Genomic DNA, 17500 nt, shown 5'->3' on the forward strand with positions numbered 1-17500 from the left:
TATGACACATGGAGTATGACACGCACCACATCTCACGTGAGTTTATATCAAGGCCACAAGTGTGGGACAACATGGCCAGTGCCATGAGATACCGCTGCTCTGGTGTGATCACGTGTCCTGCACTTCTAAGGGCGTTTTCACACGTCCTGAATACCTGAGTCTGCAACCTCGTTTGGGGGAGGGGCTCATTATCGCTGGTTCGCTTTCACACACAAGAACTCCATCTGAACCACAATTCCAAACGTCACTTTCCTGGGCGGATTTTTCGTGGATACGTGGAGTTTCCCTGTTCGTGGTCCAGTTCGTGGGCCACACGTCCAGATAACAAGCCGTTGTTACTTGAGACCAGCACGAGACCGGCGGTGTTCTCGTGATGCTCTCAGTGTTCTCTCAGCGTTCATTTTGCAAAGGTGACCTTATTACAAGAGCCTTAGTCCAGCCCTACGAATGTGGTTTTATTAGACATACACTGAGGCATCATAGCGCTGAAATACAGTGCAATCCTGAAATGCACTGCAATCCTGAAATGCACTGCAATCCTGAAATACACTGCAATCCTGAAATGCACTGTAATCCTGAAATGCACTGTAATCCTTAAATACACTGCAATCCTGAAATGCACTGTAATCCTGAAATGCACTGTAATCCTTAAATACACTGCAATCCTGAAATGCACTGTAATCCTTTCACTGCCGTCGTGAAACTTGAAAAGAAGTGATGCTTTAACTCGCAGTAGTCAAGATGAGTCCCAAAACTGGCACCAAATGAACCAATCACGCAGCCGGCATGGTGGTACCAGGAACGTCCGTTCTGCACCTGCACCTGAACCCGACCGCACCAGAGTTCACTAGGAGGGAACCCCAGACCGCCGCTGTCAGAAGGACCAGTGTGATGCTTTCACACATGATTTGAGAAACAGAGGGAGGGGGAGATGGGGTTGAGCTGTTGGAGATGGTATTGTGTGTGTGTGTGTGTGTGTGTGTGTGTGTGTTCATGTGATTGGTAAATCTATCCAAGATTATTTCATGAATATGGATGAGGAGGTGACGCCAAAAGCCTACGGGGCAGAGAAGCGCATTGGGCACATGAGTTACAGTCTCAACCTTCAGCTAAGCAGCTGCTGGGTCACACACACACACACACACACACACACACACACACACACACACACACACACTTGCATCCCTCCTCCCACACAACCTTCAGCATTCGTTGCAAGGCAGGTGTGTAATCATTTGAGCTCTCTCTGACGTAAACACACACAGGTTCTGCCTGTCTGTACGTTATGAAATCAGCCTTGCATCATTTCTCCTCCGTATCCTCTCTCTCTCTCTCTCCCTCCCTCATCCCTCCCTCTACACTTCCTCCCGAGTCTCAGGTTCATTTCTCCAGCGTGGCACTCTTAGCGCCTGCGCCCCCTCACACAGCCCCGCGCAGCAGGCCGAGCCCAGAGCCCGGGCGGGCCAGCGCACGAGCTTCAGCCCAGCATCCTCCGCTCGCAGGTGCTTTCTAGGAAGACGGGAGCAGAGCGAGGGATGGAGAGAGGAAGGCAGAGCGGGGAGGGGGGAAGGGGTCCAACAGACGATGTTCATGAATATTCACCCTGCTAATGAGAGGCAAATGAGGAGTCTGTCTGGATAATCAGAATTATAGCCAGCAGGAGAGAGGAATTTGGCACAGGGGGAGAGAGGTAGAATATGGGTGAGGGTGGGGGGGGGGGGGTAAAAAGAGAAACAGAGAGAGGTAGAGAGAGTGAGGCTGAGCGATAAAACAGTAACTCGGTAACTCAGTAGTCCCATCATGAATATTCAAGCCTTCTGCACCATATTTCACTGGATAACATAATTATCTGTTGCAGTTCTGTTGCCTCATCAGTAACCTCATCTACATATTGCCCCCCCCCCCCCCATCACCCCCCTGAAATGGCAGCACCAGTGGAAATGCAAGTGACTGCTGATCTCACCATGATTAGATATGGGTGGGGTTAGAATTGCGTGGGCGTGCTTTGTAAGAAATGGGCGGGGTTAGCAAGTATGGGGGGGGGGTTGTAAGGAAAGGAAGCAAAGGTGGGGGGGTGGAAGAGTGGGTAACAGAGGGGGGGCGGGGCAGAAGAGTGGGTAACAGGGTAACAGAGGGGGGGTGGGGCAGAAGAGTGGGTAACGGGGGCAGTGGGGGTGGGGCAGTAGAGTGGGTAACGGGGGCGGGGCAGTGGGGGAGTATGGGGATGTGTGTGTGTGTGGGGGGGGGGGTACCCGCACAGCGTCAGACCCTCATGGGAGACACAAGTGAAGGGAGAAACTGAGAGATGGACAGATAAACTGAGGGAGAGAAATAGAGAGATGGAGAAACAGAGAAGGAGAGAGAAACAGATGGAGAGAGAGAGAGAAACGGAGAGATGGAGAAAGAGAGAGTGGGAGAACTCGCAGGCCTCCTGCTGTTTGCACAGCATTTAATGCACACACACACCTACACACACACACCTACACACACACCTGCACACACACCTACACACACACCTACACACACACCTGCACACACACCTACACACACACCTACACACACACCTGCACACACACACTCACACACACACACACACACACACACACTCATACTCACACACACTCACACACACACACACACACTCACACATACTCACACACACACACACACACACTCACGCATACTCACACACACACACACACATACTCACACACACACACTAACACATACTCACACACACACACACACACACACACATACTCACACACACACACACCTACAAACACACACACACTCATACTCACACACACTCACACACACACACCTACACACACACCTACACACACACACACACACACACTCACACATACTCACACACACACACACACACCTACACACACACACACACATACTCACACACACACACTCACGCATACTCACACACACACACTAACACATACTCACACACACACACACACACACACTCTCACACACACACACTCACACACACACCTACACACACAAACACACACACACACATACTCACACACACACCTACACACACAAACACACACACACTCACACATACTCACACACACACACACCTACACACACAAACACTCACACATACTCACACACACACACACACCTACACACACACACACACTGATGGGGGATGTAGCTTTCAGGAGGGGAATGGAGGATTGGGTGGAAAGCTGTTGCTCTGAAGGCTAAAGGACTGCTTTATGGTTGTGTGTGTGTGTATGTGTGTGTGTGTGTGTGTGAGTATGTATGAGTGTGTGTGTGTGTGTGATGGATATTGTGGCCTTGGAAAGCATTTTGCGGACTTTCCTGATTTACTGATACTTTACTGTTGCTTTGTATAGATTCCTCTCACGCAGCTCCATTGCCCCTCCCACACACACACACACACACACACACACACACACACACACACACACACACACTCTGTCTCCTGTCCATTCCCCTGGCCTTGACTGGACTGGTTCTTTAAACACCGACACAGGCCTTGACTCAAAGATGATTGTAGTGTGACGCATGGCATGCCGTGCTCATTTAACATGAGTGTGTGCACACATGCACACGTGTGTCCATGGTCAGACTAGGCCTCCGACCCGATGCCCGGACACACGATTCACATTGTGCTTACAGCTCTGCTCACACACCGATTGTGTGTGTGTGTGTGTGTGTGCAATACAAAGACTCAACATGGAAATGGCTAACTGGGAGTTTGTCATCAGAGTGCTGTTGGAACTCCTGTCTGGCCAACTTTCCCCATGGCCACCCCCCCCCACACACACCCACCCACACACACACGCACGCATACGCACACACGCACGCACAAACACCCCATGACAAATACTGTGTACATAAAAGGAGAATCATGATGGAATTATTCAGAACTGCTCTGGCAAGACTACCAACACCTCCTCAGTCACACACACACACACACACACACACACACACACACACACACACACACACACACACACACACAGAAACACACCAGTCTGCATTTCCTTAGTGATGAGGTGCCAGCACTGTTATTCAGAGTGGGCATACACACACACTCTCACATACGCACACGCACACATGCACAAACACTCCGTGACAAATACTGTGTACATGAAAGGAGAATCATGATTGAATTATTCAGAACTGAGTACCAACACCTCACACACACACACACATACACACACAATGCGAGCGTTTGTGTGTAACCGCTATGGTGATTGATTTGGCCTGTGCCATGTGCTTTATAACAACACTAGAGAACCCTCTCTCTCTCCCCCTTTCAATCTTCTTCTCTCTCTCTTTCTCTCTCCCCCTTTCAATCTCTCTCTCTCCCCCTCTCAATCTCTCTCACTCTCTCAATCGCTCTCTCCCCCTCTCAATGGCTCTCTCTATCCCCCTTTCAATCTCTCTCTCTCTCTCTCCCTCTGTGTGTGTGTCTCTCTCTCTCTCCCTTCTATCTCTTTAACTTTCACCTACTCCCCCTTTCTTACTCTTTCTCTCTCCCCCTTTCCCTCCTCTCTTTCATTCTCTCTCCCCCCCACCTCCCTCCAAGCATCCATGCCCCCCCGTCATGCCTCTCATCTGTGTTTGTGCCCCATGTCTACCCATGCCCCACCCCCCATCTAGCCATGCCCCACCCCATCTCCCATGCCCCACCCCATCTACCCATGCCCCACCCCCCATCTACCCATGCCCCACCCCATCTACCCAAGCCCCACCCCATCTACCCATGCCCCACCCCCATCTACCCATGCCCCACCCCCATCTACCCATGCCCCACCCCCATCTACCCATGCCCCACCTCCCATCTGCCATGCCCCACTCCCCATCTACCCATGCCCCACCTCCCCATCTGCCCATGCCCCACCTCCCCATCTGCCCATGCTGCCACATCTAGATGGCATCTAGAGTCTTTAAACCTCTCAAGAACCATGTGAGCCCTGCAGCCGGGGGCCGTGCGTAGACCCGGTGTGATGCCGCAGCTGTTAGGGAGGAATCCTATCAGTGAACAAATGAATTTGTTTAGGAATGAGAGAGAACCCCGAGAAAACCCGCGCAGTCTAGACATTCTGCCAGCCCGAGCGCTGGCGTTCTACCCGGGCCGACCCTAGAGGGGGGTTGAGTGTGTCCTCCTGGGTTCATCCCCGCGCCTCGGTACTCTCTGATGGCCAGACCTTTGTGTTCGAACACACTCTTCACACAGTTGGGGGATTTCCAGAAAGGACGGGCAGATGGCAGAGGGCAAAGGGCAGAGGGCAAAGGGCAGAGGGCAGAGGTGACGGGGGAGGGCTGATGACGTGGCTGATGCTTCGTTCTCTCTGTGGCATTCCAGAGGACAGGAAGCTCTTCGTGGGCATGCTGAACAAACAGCAGACAGAGGAGGATGTGTACCGACTTTTCGAGCCCTATGGCGTCATCGAAGAGTGTACCGTATTAAGGGGTCCTGACGGAAACAGCAAAGGTGAGAATAGGTTCCGTTCCGCTGTTGCTTCATTTCTCCTGTTTGTTTATGTATTTATTCCTATATTAAATGATTCTGATCTCTTTCCTGAAGCATGATTCCATGGTCCTTGGCTGCTCCGTAACCAGGGACCGCACCGTCGCGTCTTTATCGTCGGGATGAATCCGAGCGTGAACGTCCTCGGTTCCAGGCGCCAGCTACAGAGACCGGCGGCTGCGTTAAGTGGCTCCGGTCTTTCAGCGTGAGCTATGTGATGGCGCACGTGGGCGTTTAAGCCTTCGGTTTTGCCCTGTCACACTCTGACACACGCGCGGGCCTGGATAACGCACTCCAGGGCTGCATCCCGTTAGCGGCGATCCAGCACAGAGGCGTGTGACAGAGAGCCTCTGGTAGCGGCGGAGCTCATTCCGGACGGCCTCTCCGAGCAGCCGTATTTGCAACGGGAAGCCGGCATCACCTGACAAATCCAATTCCGGCGAGCGTGGATCGGAACGTCAGTGCCAGCCTAGGTGGCGCCTGCACTTCCACAGAGAGCCACGGGTCCGTTAACTCGGACCCACCTACGTTTATTGCCAGGCGGAGGGCAGGCGTGTCGGGAAGGAGCCATCCATGTCTGAGGCATGTGATTGGTCGAGAATGCTCCGTAGGGGAGTCACCAATGCTCCATCTACTCTGCCCTCTTAACTGATCATCCTGGACTTAAATGTTGTGGGATTTTACAGTACTCGTAAATGCAGCCATTATTGAAGTTTCGTTTGATTGTTTGTTTGTTGGTTGGTTTTGTGGGTTTGTTGCTGAAGGGGAGGGGTACATTTGTGGTGTGGAGAAGAACGCGCGCTCCATCAGACAGCAGCATACCTGCAGCACATGACCTGATTTCAAAATCTGTGTTTACCACACGTCATCTTTGTGTGTGTTAGCTGCCCATTGTGGAGTTTGGCCAGTGTAACCTGGTTTTCTGGGTTTGTACGGAAGGCTTTGAAAACACCAGATCACACATCCACTCTGTTTATGCAGGGCCTGACTTTTTCATTAGTGAATGGGTTTTTTTTAAATGTCAGAGAGGTAACGGGTGCTTGTATTTATGTTTGTTTGTGTTGGTGCTTTTATGTGCATGTGCGTGTACGTGTGTGTGTGTGTGTGTGTGTGTGTGTGTGCTAGTGTGCATCTGTGTGTGTGTGTCCGTTCTCAAGTGTTTCTATCAGCCACCTGAGACTGAGCTGTCTTCTGCTGCCAACTTACTGCACTGCTCTGCGTCATTTTCTTATTCTTGTTCCTCTCTCTCTGTGTGTGTGTGTGTGTGTGTGTGTGTGTGTGTCCTGCAGGCTGTGCCTTTGTTAAGTTCTCAACACACACCGAGGCTCAGTCAGCAATCAGCGGCCTACATGGGAGTCAGACCATGCCAGTGAGTGTATTTGACTGCACACACACACACCCTCACACTCACACACACACACACACACACACACACACACACACACACACACACACACACACACACACACACACACACACACACACACACACACACAAACTCAGAATGGTGGATGTTGTGTGGCTTCACTGACATCAATGCTAGTCAAGTACAAATGAGTCTACTGATCTGTAACTGTGCCATACTGAACATTTTTTGTCTTCAGCTCTCTCTCCTTTTCTCTCCTCCTCCTCTCCCTCCCTCCTCTCTCTCTCCTTTTCTCTCCTCCTCCTCTCGCTCCCTCCCTCCCTCTCTCCTTTTCTCTCCTCCTCCTCTCCCTCCCTCCTCTCTCTCTCCTTTTCTCTCCTCCTCCTCTCCCTCCCTCCCTCCCTCTCTCCTTTTCTCTCCTCCTCCTCTCCCTCCCTCCTCTCTCTCTCCTTTTCTCTCCTCCTCCTCTCCCTCCCTCCCTCCCTCTCTCCTTTTCTCTCCTCCTCCTCTCCCTCCCTCTCTCCTTTTCTCTCCTCCTCCTCCTCTCCCTCCCTCCCTCCTCTCTTCTTTTCTCTCTAGCTATCTCACCACCCCCCCTCATTCCCCTCTTCTCTCTCTCCTTTTCTCATCCCACCCACCTCCCTCCATTCTCCTCTAGAGGAATAATCTGCTTCATCTCTCCTCTCACCACATGGAATTATTAGGAATTATTCATCTGGGTGAGGAGGGGGAGAGAAATTGATGGAGGGGAAAAATGAAAGAGGAACAGGAGAGGGGGAGAGACGGAACAAGGGAGAGAGACGGGGAGGGGGAGAGATGGAGGGAGAGAGGTCTTTGGTGTTTGAAAGCCCATTTTAGGAGAGAGAGGGAGAATAATTAAATAATTAATAAATAACCACAACATAACCGCAGAGACAGAGAGAGAGAGAGAGTGAGAGAGAGAAGGAAGAAAGCACAAAGAACATACCAAAGAAAGAACAGACATCGATCACATTCTTCACATATGTCTGCATTTCCTGCTGAATGTGTATCAACATTGGCTGTCCATCTGCGGGGAACAGGGACGTCCTGGAACATGTTCTAGGAGTGTGCAATGCATCCACACACCCATCCGTGTGTTATCTAAGTGGCAAATGGTGCAAATAAACCACTGGTTCACTTGCAAATGAGTGCCAACTCTACACAAGCACATGCACGCACAACCCACCCACCCACCCACCCACACACATACACACACACACACACACACACACACACACACACACACACACACACACACACACAGTGGTCAGTGGGGTACTTAAACTATTTAAATGTCATTAAAGTGTAACCATAGTAATCCAGGACACTGGCTATTTACATTCCCAAACAGACTTAGAGAGAAAGTGTGTGTGTGTGTGTGTGTGTGTGTGTGTGTGTGTGTGTGCGCGCGCGCATGCGTGTCTGTTTGTCTGTCTCTGTTTCTCTTTTTCCACAAAATGGACAATAGTCAAAACTTACCAAAAGGATCAATAACTGCATCAATGCAATTTCTTCAGGTAATACAGAGGATACATTTAAAAAATCCCAAAAACAGACACACCGTAACAACATACAGACTTAGTGCCCATAACCTGGAAACAGTAAAAACGCATCACCAGAAACTCTGAAAGCCCAGAGAGGAACAGACATGCAGTCAGAGTAGCTCAGGAGAAACAGAGCAGCACTTTCTCTGCTCACACACCAAATACACACACCTCATACGAAAACGTCTTAAATTCATTAAAGATATACATTCCATTTTTTTGAAGAAAATACATAGATGTCTTGCATGTGTTTATCACTGCCACACTCTTAGAGAAAACTATCAAACACCAATCTTAAACCAATCCCATCTATATATAATATTTATATATATTTAGATATTTTTTTAAATGTACATATTGCTCATTCTCAACTTGATTTTATTACTTTTAATGTTAATAATTCTGTTCATCATTTTGGCAACTTTGGTTGTTAATTACAATTAATTCCTTTGAATTTGAGAGAGAGAGAGAGAGAGAGAGAGAGAGAGAGAGAGAGAGAGAGAGAACATTAATATTTGACTATATCAGGCCTTGCAGAGCAATTCTCCACTTGCTCTGTGCACACTGAGCACACGTCACGTACAGTATTTTAACATGTCTGGTGCTTTTACTAACAGACATTGAATTTCATTTCCAAGACTGTAAGTGATGTAGTGTCACCAGCCCATGTAAGATAATATAATAACTATACCACTGCTGTGTGTTCTTTGTTTAAGGGAACACATCATCCAGCAGCTGACAACGTAGCTCATTACAAAGGAAGGTTACTGGCTCCACTCTGTGTGTGTGTGGCCGAGCCCAGGCAAGCCCGGGCTACCCGCCCACCCTTCCTCCAACCCTCCACCCGCTCCTCCAACCCTCCACCCGCTCCTCCAACCCTCCACCCACTCCTCCAACCCTCCACCCCTCCCCTCAGCTCTCAGTGTTCGACGTGTTGGCGTTTTTGGGGTGGTGAAGCGTTCCCGTAGAGGACAGTGCTCACCCTGGTGGCCAGCAACAAGCTCGGCTCTTTCAGCACCGCAGACAGCGCTGCGCTGTGCAGGCCAGGGTTGCTCGTTCAGTACCACGGACAGCTCCGGGTGCGCCGTGTAGTGTGTGCTACGCTTCCCAGTCACTTCTGTTTAGTTTCGCTGACAGTGTGAGGAAGGCAAACAAGTAACTGACACAAGAGTGACGCATGCCAGGCGCCCCGTGAAACCATAGAGTTGCTGTGTTAGAACCAAGAAACGTTTCTCTCTTCACCATCTCCTCTCTTCTGTCCTCTGTGCCTGTGATCATTAGTTGCCAGTATTCTGGCCTTTAGAGCTGATTGATTTGCAGGGTGCCATAGTCACCACACCAAAGGTCATGTGTTGCACTAAATCATTAGAAGGCCCCTTAATGAGCATGTGCACGTGTGTGTGTGCGTGTGTGTGTGTGTGTGTGTGAAAATATGAGAAAGAGAGAACCCATTTCCCCTGTTGCACTAGACATTGATCACTGATATTAGGAGACATCTAAACAGTGAAGAATGAAGGAGTTACAGGGGAATGGACAGGACAGAGACAGACAAGAACAGAAGACACGTCCAACCCCTCGAACGGGGACAGCTGTCCAGCGTCCCCATTAACTGTGTCGAGTGGACTGGGACAGCTGTCCAGCGTCCCCATTAACTGTGTCGAGTGGACTGGGACAGCTGTCCAACGTCCCCATTTACTGTGTTGAGTGGACTGGGACAGCTGTCCAGCGTCCCCATTAACTGTGTCGAGTGGAAAGGCTTCCATGAACTGAGCATGCATGCTACCGCTGCTCTGCACACATTTGTGCACTGTAGGAAATCTTTTTCACATGAGAACAAATGTTGTTTTCTCTCCCTGTTTCTCTCTGTCATTCTATGCATCTATGTCTGTCTCTGCCTCTGTCTCCCTCTGTCTCTGTGTGTCTCCCTCTGTCTGTCTCTGCCTCTGTCTCCCTCTGTCTCTGTATATCTCCCTCTGTCTGTCTCTGCCTCTGTCTCTCTGTTTCTGTGTCTGTCTCTCTCTCTGTCTCCCTCTGTCTCTGTGTGTCTCCCTCTGTCTCTGTATGTCTCCCTCTGTCTGTCTCTGCCTCTGTCTCTCTGTTTCTGTGTCTGTCTCTCTCTCTGTCTCCCTCTGTCTCTGTGTGTCTCCCTCTGTCTCTGTGTGTCTCCCTCTGTCTGTCTCTCTCTCTGTCTCCCTCTCTCTCTCTGTTTCTGTGTGTGTCTCTCTCTCTGTCTCTCTTTGTCTCTCTATCTGTCTCTCTCTATCTCAGGGGGCATCCTCCAGCCTGGTGGTAAAGTTTGCAGACACTGATAAGGAGAGGACTATCCGCCGCATGCAGCAGATGGTGGGCCAGTTTGGCATCTTCAACCCTGCTGTGGCCCTGCCGTTCAGCACATACAGCACCTACAGCACCTACACACACGCCGTGAGTGCGCGCACACACACACACACACACACACACACACACACACACACACACACACATATGCACACAACCATAGACAAATAACACACAGACAGATAACACACACACAAATGCATACATACATAGATAGATAACACGTACACACACTCATCTATAGATACACACACACACACACACACATCCACAGCACCTACACACATCATGAGTGCGCACACACACACACACACACAAACACATACATATGCACACAACCATAGACAGATAACACACGGACAGATAACACACACACAAATGCATACATATATAGATAGATAACACATACACACACACACACAAATCCACAGCACCTACGCACACTGTGAGTGCACACACACACAAATACACACACACACACACACACACACATACATACATACATACATCCACAGCACCTACACACACGCTGTGAGTGCACGCACACACACACACACACATCCACAGCACCTACACACACACACGGAGACTGCACTTCTCACCTGACACACATGCACATATGTGGTTACACCCAATCATCCATGTACCTTCACATACAGTTACACACACAATTACAAGCAGACACGTACACACAAGTGCACATGCAGGGTTACACCCAACCACCCACATACTTTCACACACACACACACACACACACACAATTGCAAACATACTTGTGATGTTACCAGTCACTCTGGAGCTCCCACTCCACAGATCCCAGAGCTGCTGATCTTTCTCCCCGTGTGTGTTGACTGCTCATCCTGCCCATATCAATGCCCGGTGGTCTTGTCACACGTCTATTTCCCCCCATCAACTCACTGAATAATGCATTAATATCTCATGAATATTCAGGGAGGAACTGCGAGTTCACGTGTAATTTTAACTCGGGCGTTCCCTGCGAGGTCCTCCGGTCTGATTTGAGTCCCGAGACTTTAACCAACCGCTTTAGTTGTTTTATGAATATTTGGCTTGGATTAGAAGGCTCCGCCTCCTCGTCGTGCAGATGGCCTGCCGTTTGGTGGTAGAGACATACTCGGAAACGCTGAATGTGCATGAACACGACTGATCTTCATCACACGGTTCGTTTTTTTGAGGTTTAGTTCATGTATTCGAAAAGATTCGCGATTTCTGCGAATATTCATGAACTATGCAGGGAACGATAGTATGATTTCGTACAGATATTCTTTGTGATGTGGCAGGATGTTTCAATAGGAGCAGCACTCAGAATGGTGGATTAAATGCAACATTAAAAAGTGGGAATTTATGCTGAAAGCGTCTCTGTTATAATATCATAGATGCACTGCTCCAGAGAATCTATACTGCTTGTCAAATGGATCTGCTTGTCCTATATATAGACAATACCCTGCCATCACTGAACCTTAATTAGTGTGTGTGTGTGTGTGTGTGTGTGTGTTCACATATCTGTGCACATACTTTATTGTGCACGCACATAGCGATGTTTGATTTGTGACGTGTGTATTTGTGTGTGCGTGCGTGCGTGTATATGTGTGCATATTTGCGTGCACAGGGATTCAAATGTACACAAATTCAGTTTTGGGGTCACTGTCATTTGAAATCCATGTGGTTTCTGCACTTCAGGGGTAAAAAAAAAACCCAGGTGTTTATTTTACTCTTTTTAGGTAAACAAACATTCTTAAAAATGAGCGATAAAGATCGTCTGGAGTATTGCCTCACTTAAATGTTCTTAGTTCTCATTCATTCTCAGACAGCGGGAGGGTTTCCTGTCTGGAGTGACGTGTTCGCCCCTGCCGCAGTCCTCCATTAGTGCCACCACACACCTCTTCCTGCACCCGGGGGAGGTGAGCGGTCGGCGATCACTGCCGTAAAGAGAGCTTCAGATGGACTGAGCAAAGGAGAGTGTGGTAGCTGGTGAAGCTCCAAACACTCTGGGTGGTCCAGACGACATCAGAGCCGGACCGGCCCGGTCCGTTCCCCTGATGATGTGGGCGGTGTTGTAGGGACCAAGAGTGACACGATGATGAATGACCTCATCCTGCGTAATGGCTCCACACATTGTTGTTGGCCCACATGATGCCCCGGGGCAACGATGTCAGTTCTTCCTGGTGCTACGGTGTGGCGGGTCAGGTGAGAACTGAGCGCGTCCCGCCGTCCCACAACCCGAGGTTGACCGCGTGGCCAACCAAAGTGACCCGAGTCTCAGCCGTGATGGCTGCTCCTCCTCATCATCATCCTCTCCCTCATCTTCTCTCTCCAATACTGGCCTTCAAGACCAAACAAAAAAAATTAAGTATAGCTTAAATTCAACCTCATATGTCATCTGAGAAATCTAAAGTAAACCAGCTGTCTCAAACCACTGCACCTTCTGTGAGAAGACAAGTTTGTTTGCCTTTTCTCCCACAAGTCTAGATCAGAAAACACACTCTCTACGTACTGACAATCCAAGGACACAGAGGTGCTGTCCCCCAGGCTGTGTAGTGGAAGCGGAGCTGCATGAGATGCCACCTATTCTGGGTTTGGCCCCACCTCCTCATCTAGCACAAGAGTAAATGAGCAGCTTTGGAATTCAGCTTCAGATTCATAACAACAATGATCTAGCAGATTAATTAGGTCATGAAAAATATAAATAAACTAATTAATTCAAAAACTGAACAAAACAAAACTGGTTGTGAATGCTCCAAATTCTCCAAAATAGCAGATCCTCCCCCCAGAGTCATCATGAAGGTGAGGTTAGCCTTGGGTCAGTTTGGACTTCCTGAGCTCATCTGTCCCAGGGCTCCTCTGACCTCTTTGATTACAGCTCTATTATTTGGTTCCACAGATGTAAGAAAACCCTTTTTCTGAGGGCAGATCACGACTCGAATGGCTCGTTTTGCTGTGCATGAGGGTTGTTATTGTCTTAAGGAGCTTGAGGAGTCCCCCTCCGGTTATGCTTCACTGTCAGTCAGGACGGCAGCGTCCTTGGAATGACATGTCTCGTCCTTGTCCGCTGAGCTGGAGTCACGGCAGCCAGTGTTCCAGCATGTTCCAGCATGGCAGACGAGCTCACAGGCCGGTAAATTTAGCATCTCCGGCTCCGTTAACCCAGCATGTGGCCAGCCGTTGGGCCTCTATAGGAAAACATTGCAATGTGTTTCTAATCTTTACCCGGGGCGGGCGGGGGGGCTCAGTTGGGGGCGTCAGCGTCAGCGACGGAGGGGTCGAGGAGGAGAGCGCGGACTGCCCGGACCGTGGGGTCAAGCCTTCCGCGACAGTCTCGCACGGACCCAGAGGTGCGTCCATTGGCAGCGAAAGGCAGGCTCTGTTATCGCGTCCTGCTACCAGCGGACTTTATCACGCGAGGAGATGAAGCGCGCTGTGGTTTTATTGACATGGATGGCAGCGTGTTGCAATAAATCAGTGTCCAGTAACACGCTGAGGACAGTCGATATTTAGCACGCTACTTTTTAAAGTTAGCGTCTGTTAAATTCTAGGGTTATAGAAATATCAAGTCCTGTGTAGGTGTAACTAATCTCAAGGATCAGAAGATTTCATCGAAAAATCTTTTATTCAGTTGTAATTGGGTTAGACAGGCAGCCATTTAAGAGTCCCTGAGCTTTAACTCTCTAAGTTTTTCCAGGAATGACTACAAGGCACATGACGCAACAGTCATTTTCTACATACAGCTTGTATGTGCATTTAATGGCACACGTGTCTTTTATTTTAAAGCACTTGCTTTGCTTGTGTCGTGTTACGTCATTTTCTACGGCCATCTGAGTTTTGGTATACTGGAGATGTACGAAAACCTCATCGTTCTGGTGATACCAGTATCACTGCTCCACTATAGTGAGAGATCACTAGAATCTCTGCTCGTGACGTGTACAAAGCAAAATCCCAAGGTCTGAGCGAGCATCTAGAGTGTCACGTCACATGTGTCTGCGTGAAAACAAACCCCACAGATGTTCTCTTTGCGGATTCCTCTGTCTACGCTCCTTTCACTGTTCTGTTGGTGCACTGGGAACAGATGAATGAAACTTGAGTGGTTTCTTCATCTACTTTCACCGTTGCAGGGTGATTCATGTTTCACGTACCTTTATGACTACATATGCACAAGAACTATCATCTTAGAAAGAAAATTGTGTAGGTGTGTGTGTTTGTAAACATGTGCACATGCATATATACAATAGCTTGTTTGTGTGTGTGTACACTATATAGATTACAAACTGAAGTTTGATGTTGTCTTTTGTGTTTTCAGTGCCTCTTTGACATCCAGATCATATTGACATCCATCATATGAATCAAACTGTGAATTTGTGTACATTTAAATCATAACTCTGTTATGTGGGACCACTGCAAGCATAAATGATTTCAGTTCTGCGTGTATTATTACAAAGTAGCCTAATTAGTGAAATTCAGCCATAAATGGGGTGAGGAGAGACAGGATCTCATCCCTCCATCATCGAGAGGAGAGAGCTGCATTCCGTTTCCACGCGGTCCGCACAGCTACGCAGAGGGCATTTCACGCGTGTTAAAGGCGTGCTGTCTGTTCTGCCGACCCTTTACGCAGAATATTTTGTGCCTTCAGTAGATTCAAGTGTTATTGAAACTGTCTGCATTTCCATAGAGAACATCACACGTTCAGTAGTTTACTGTGTTGATGGGTATAGGCAGTGTAATTCCAGAGCCCTGCGTTTGGAACTGAGAATGTTTCACACGTTCCTGCCCACTGGCCGTGTTTCTCCGGCGTAGGACGTGTCGGATTTATGAGTCTCTGCCTGCCGCTTTACATGGTAACCGGAGCGCATTCCAGACAGGAAGTGATCCATGTGTTAAACTGGGATTGGCAGGAGTTTGGTTAGGAAATGGAACCTGAAGTTTTTATGGGTGACCTTCTGCAGAACATTCCCACAGGAATGTTATGGAAACTTGGCATCTTAAGACCAGGACGTAGTTTGGTGCAGTCTGTCCTAGTACCTATACTTGTAACGGCGGGAATCTGGGAGGACAAAAAGAAGCAATTGTGGCAAAGAAAGCCCAGTCGGTTCTTTCTAGAAAATGTCCCAAGGAGTCCGGAGTCATAAGGAAGGGGGACTTTAATGCCTTCTTCCTTAGAGCACGGCGCATGCGGGCAGTCAGCTGGGCTCCTATTGGGCTCGCGGCCGAATTACACAATGTGTGATGGGCCTTTGGTTTTGCTTAACGTCGGGTATTAGGCCGCGAGAACGTCTCGCGGCTGCTCTCGTGGCCCATGATTCCAAACCGGATCATTGGGCTCTCCGCCCGAGCGATGGGTCTCGCGGAACGATTCGCACGCGATCCCACTCACGAGCTACCCTTGGGTGACAGGCGACGAGTCGTATGGTCGCGCGCGCACGCACGCACACACAAGCAAGGAGATGAGAGAAAGATAAACGAAGGGAGGGCAGGGGGACGTTATGTACCTAGCAAACAGGTGAAGCGTTAGTCTGACACAGCGCCATCCTGTCGGATAGGGGAGAGAGAGAGAGAGAGAGAGAGAGAGAGAGAGAGAGAGAGAGAGAGAGAGAGAGAGAGAGAGAGAGAGAGAGAGAGCGAGACAGAGAGAGACAGAGAGAGAGACTAACTCCCAGGCTTGCGTTCTGAAGCACGATTCCCTGTCAGTTGTTTGCTGTCATCAAGGCTCCTCAGAAATCCGCCTTCAATTTACTGCCGTTCCACATTAGCGCCACCGCAATTTGGTGCCGCCGCCGCTGTGCCACTTTGCAGATGAACAAAAGATGGAGAAAGAGCACACTGGGTGAAAGAGGACGCTTAGCAGGGGGTGGGATCCCCATCTTGGGCTGTCTTGCCATGTTCACGTTTTGAATATGAGTTGTTGAGGTGTAGGGGAGTGGGTTTGTGTCTCGGCCAACGGCAGTGGTTACTGCTGACCCCTAGTGGCCGAGTGGAGCGCTACACCAGCCTTCCGTTCGACAAATCTGAACCACGGGTAATCAAAGGATAATCGAAAACAAATCCTCTGCGTGGTATTATCGTGACAAGCGTTGTTTGTTATGTTAATTGTTATGTGTTCACACACTCTTGGATGTTAAATGTCCTCATCTAATCTTCAGGTGTGTTTGTTCAGTGTCGTTAAACTGTGAGCAGAGGGGATGAGTCCGGCCTGCCAAAGCACAGAACGAGAGGGGCTGTCCCCTTATCAGCGGATATTCTGACAGGCCAGAACTGCATGCATGGCATGTGTGAGAGCCCCCCCCACACACACACACAGAAACACACACACACACACACACACAGAAACACACACACTCTCTCTCTCTCTCTCTCTCTCTCTCTCTCACACACACACACACACACAGAAACACACACACACACACAGAAACACACACTCTCTCTCAACCACACACTCTCTCTCTCTCTCTCTCTCTCTCTCTCACACACACACACACACACACAGAAACACACACACACACACACACACAGAAACACACACTCTCTCTCAACCACACACTCTCTCTCTCTCTCTCACACACACACACACACACACACAGAAACACACACTCTCTCTCAACCACACACTCTCTCTCTCTCTCTCTCACACACACACACACACACACACACACACACTCTCTCTCAACCACACTCTCTCTCTCTCTCTCTCTC

The 17500-nt window shown here is 49.3% G+C and overlaps 1 protein-coding gene across 3 annotated transcripts in view; it reads left to right on the forward strand.

Moving 5' to 3' along the window:
- The window catches only part of LOC113591058 (CUGBP Elav-like family member 5), a 104443-nt gene that overhangs the window by 69253 nt on the left and 17690 nt on the right, over positions 1-17500 (forward strand). For 2 of the 3 annotated variants that reach the window (XM_081722684.1, XM_081722683.1), the window contains exons 4-6: positions 5369-5497; positions 6823-6902; positions 10733-10888. In XM_081722684.1, the coding sequence (XP_081578810.1) occupies positions 5369-5497; positions 6823-6902; positions 10733-10888 (365 nt within the window). The remainder of the gene's footprint in view (positions 1-5368; positions 5498-6822; positions 6903-10732; positions 10889-17500) is intronic. The other variant, XM_081722685.1, reaches the window with a different exon arrangement.

The sequence above is a fragment of the Electrophorus electricus genome, chromosome 11 (assembly GCF_041902795.1).
Source record: "Electrophorus electricus isolate QZ-2024a chromosome 11, ASM4190279v1, whole genome shotgun sequence".
Lineage (NCBI taxonomy): Eukaryota > Metazoa > Chordata > Actinopteri > Gymnotiformes > Gymnotidae > Electrophorus > Electrophorus electricus.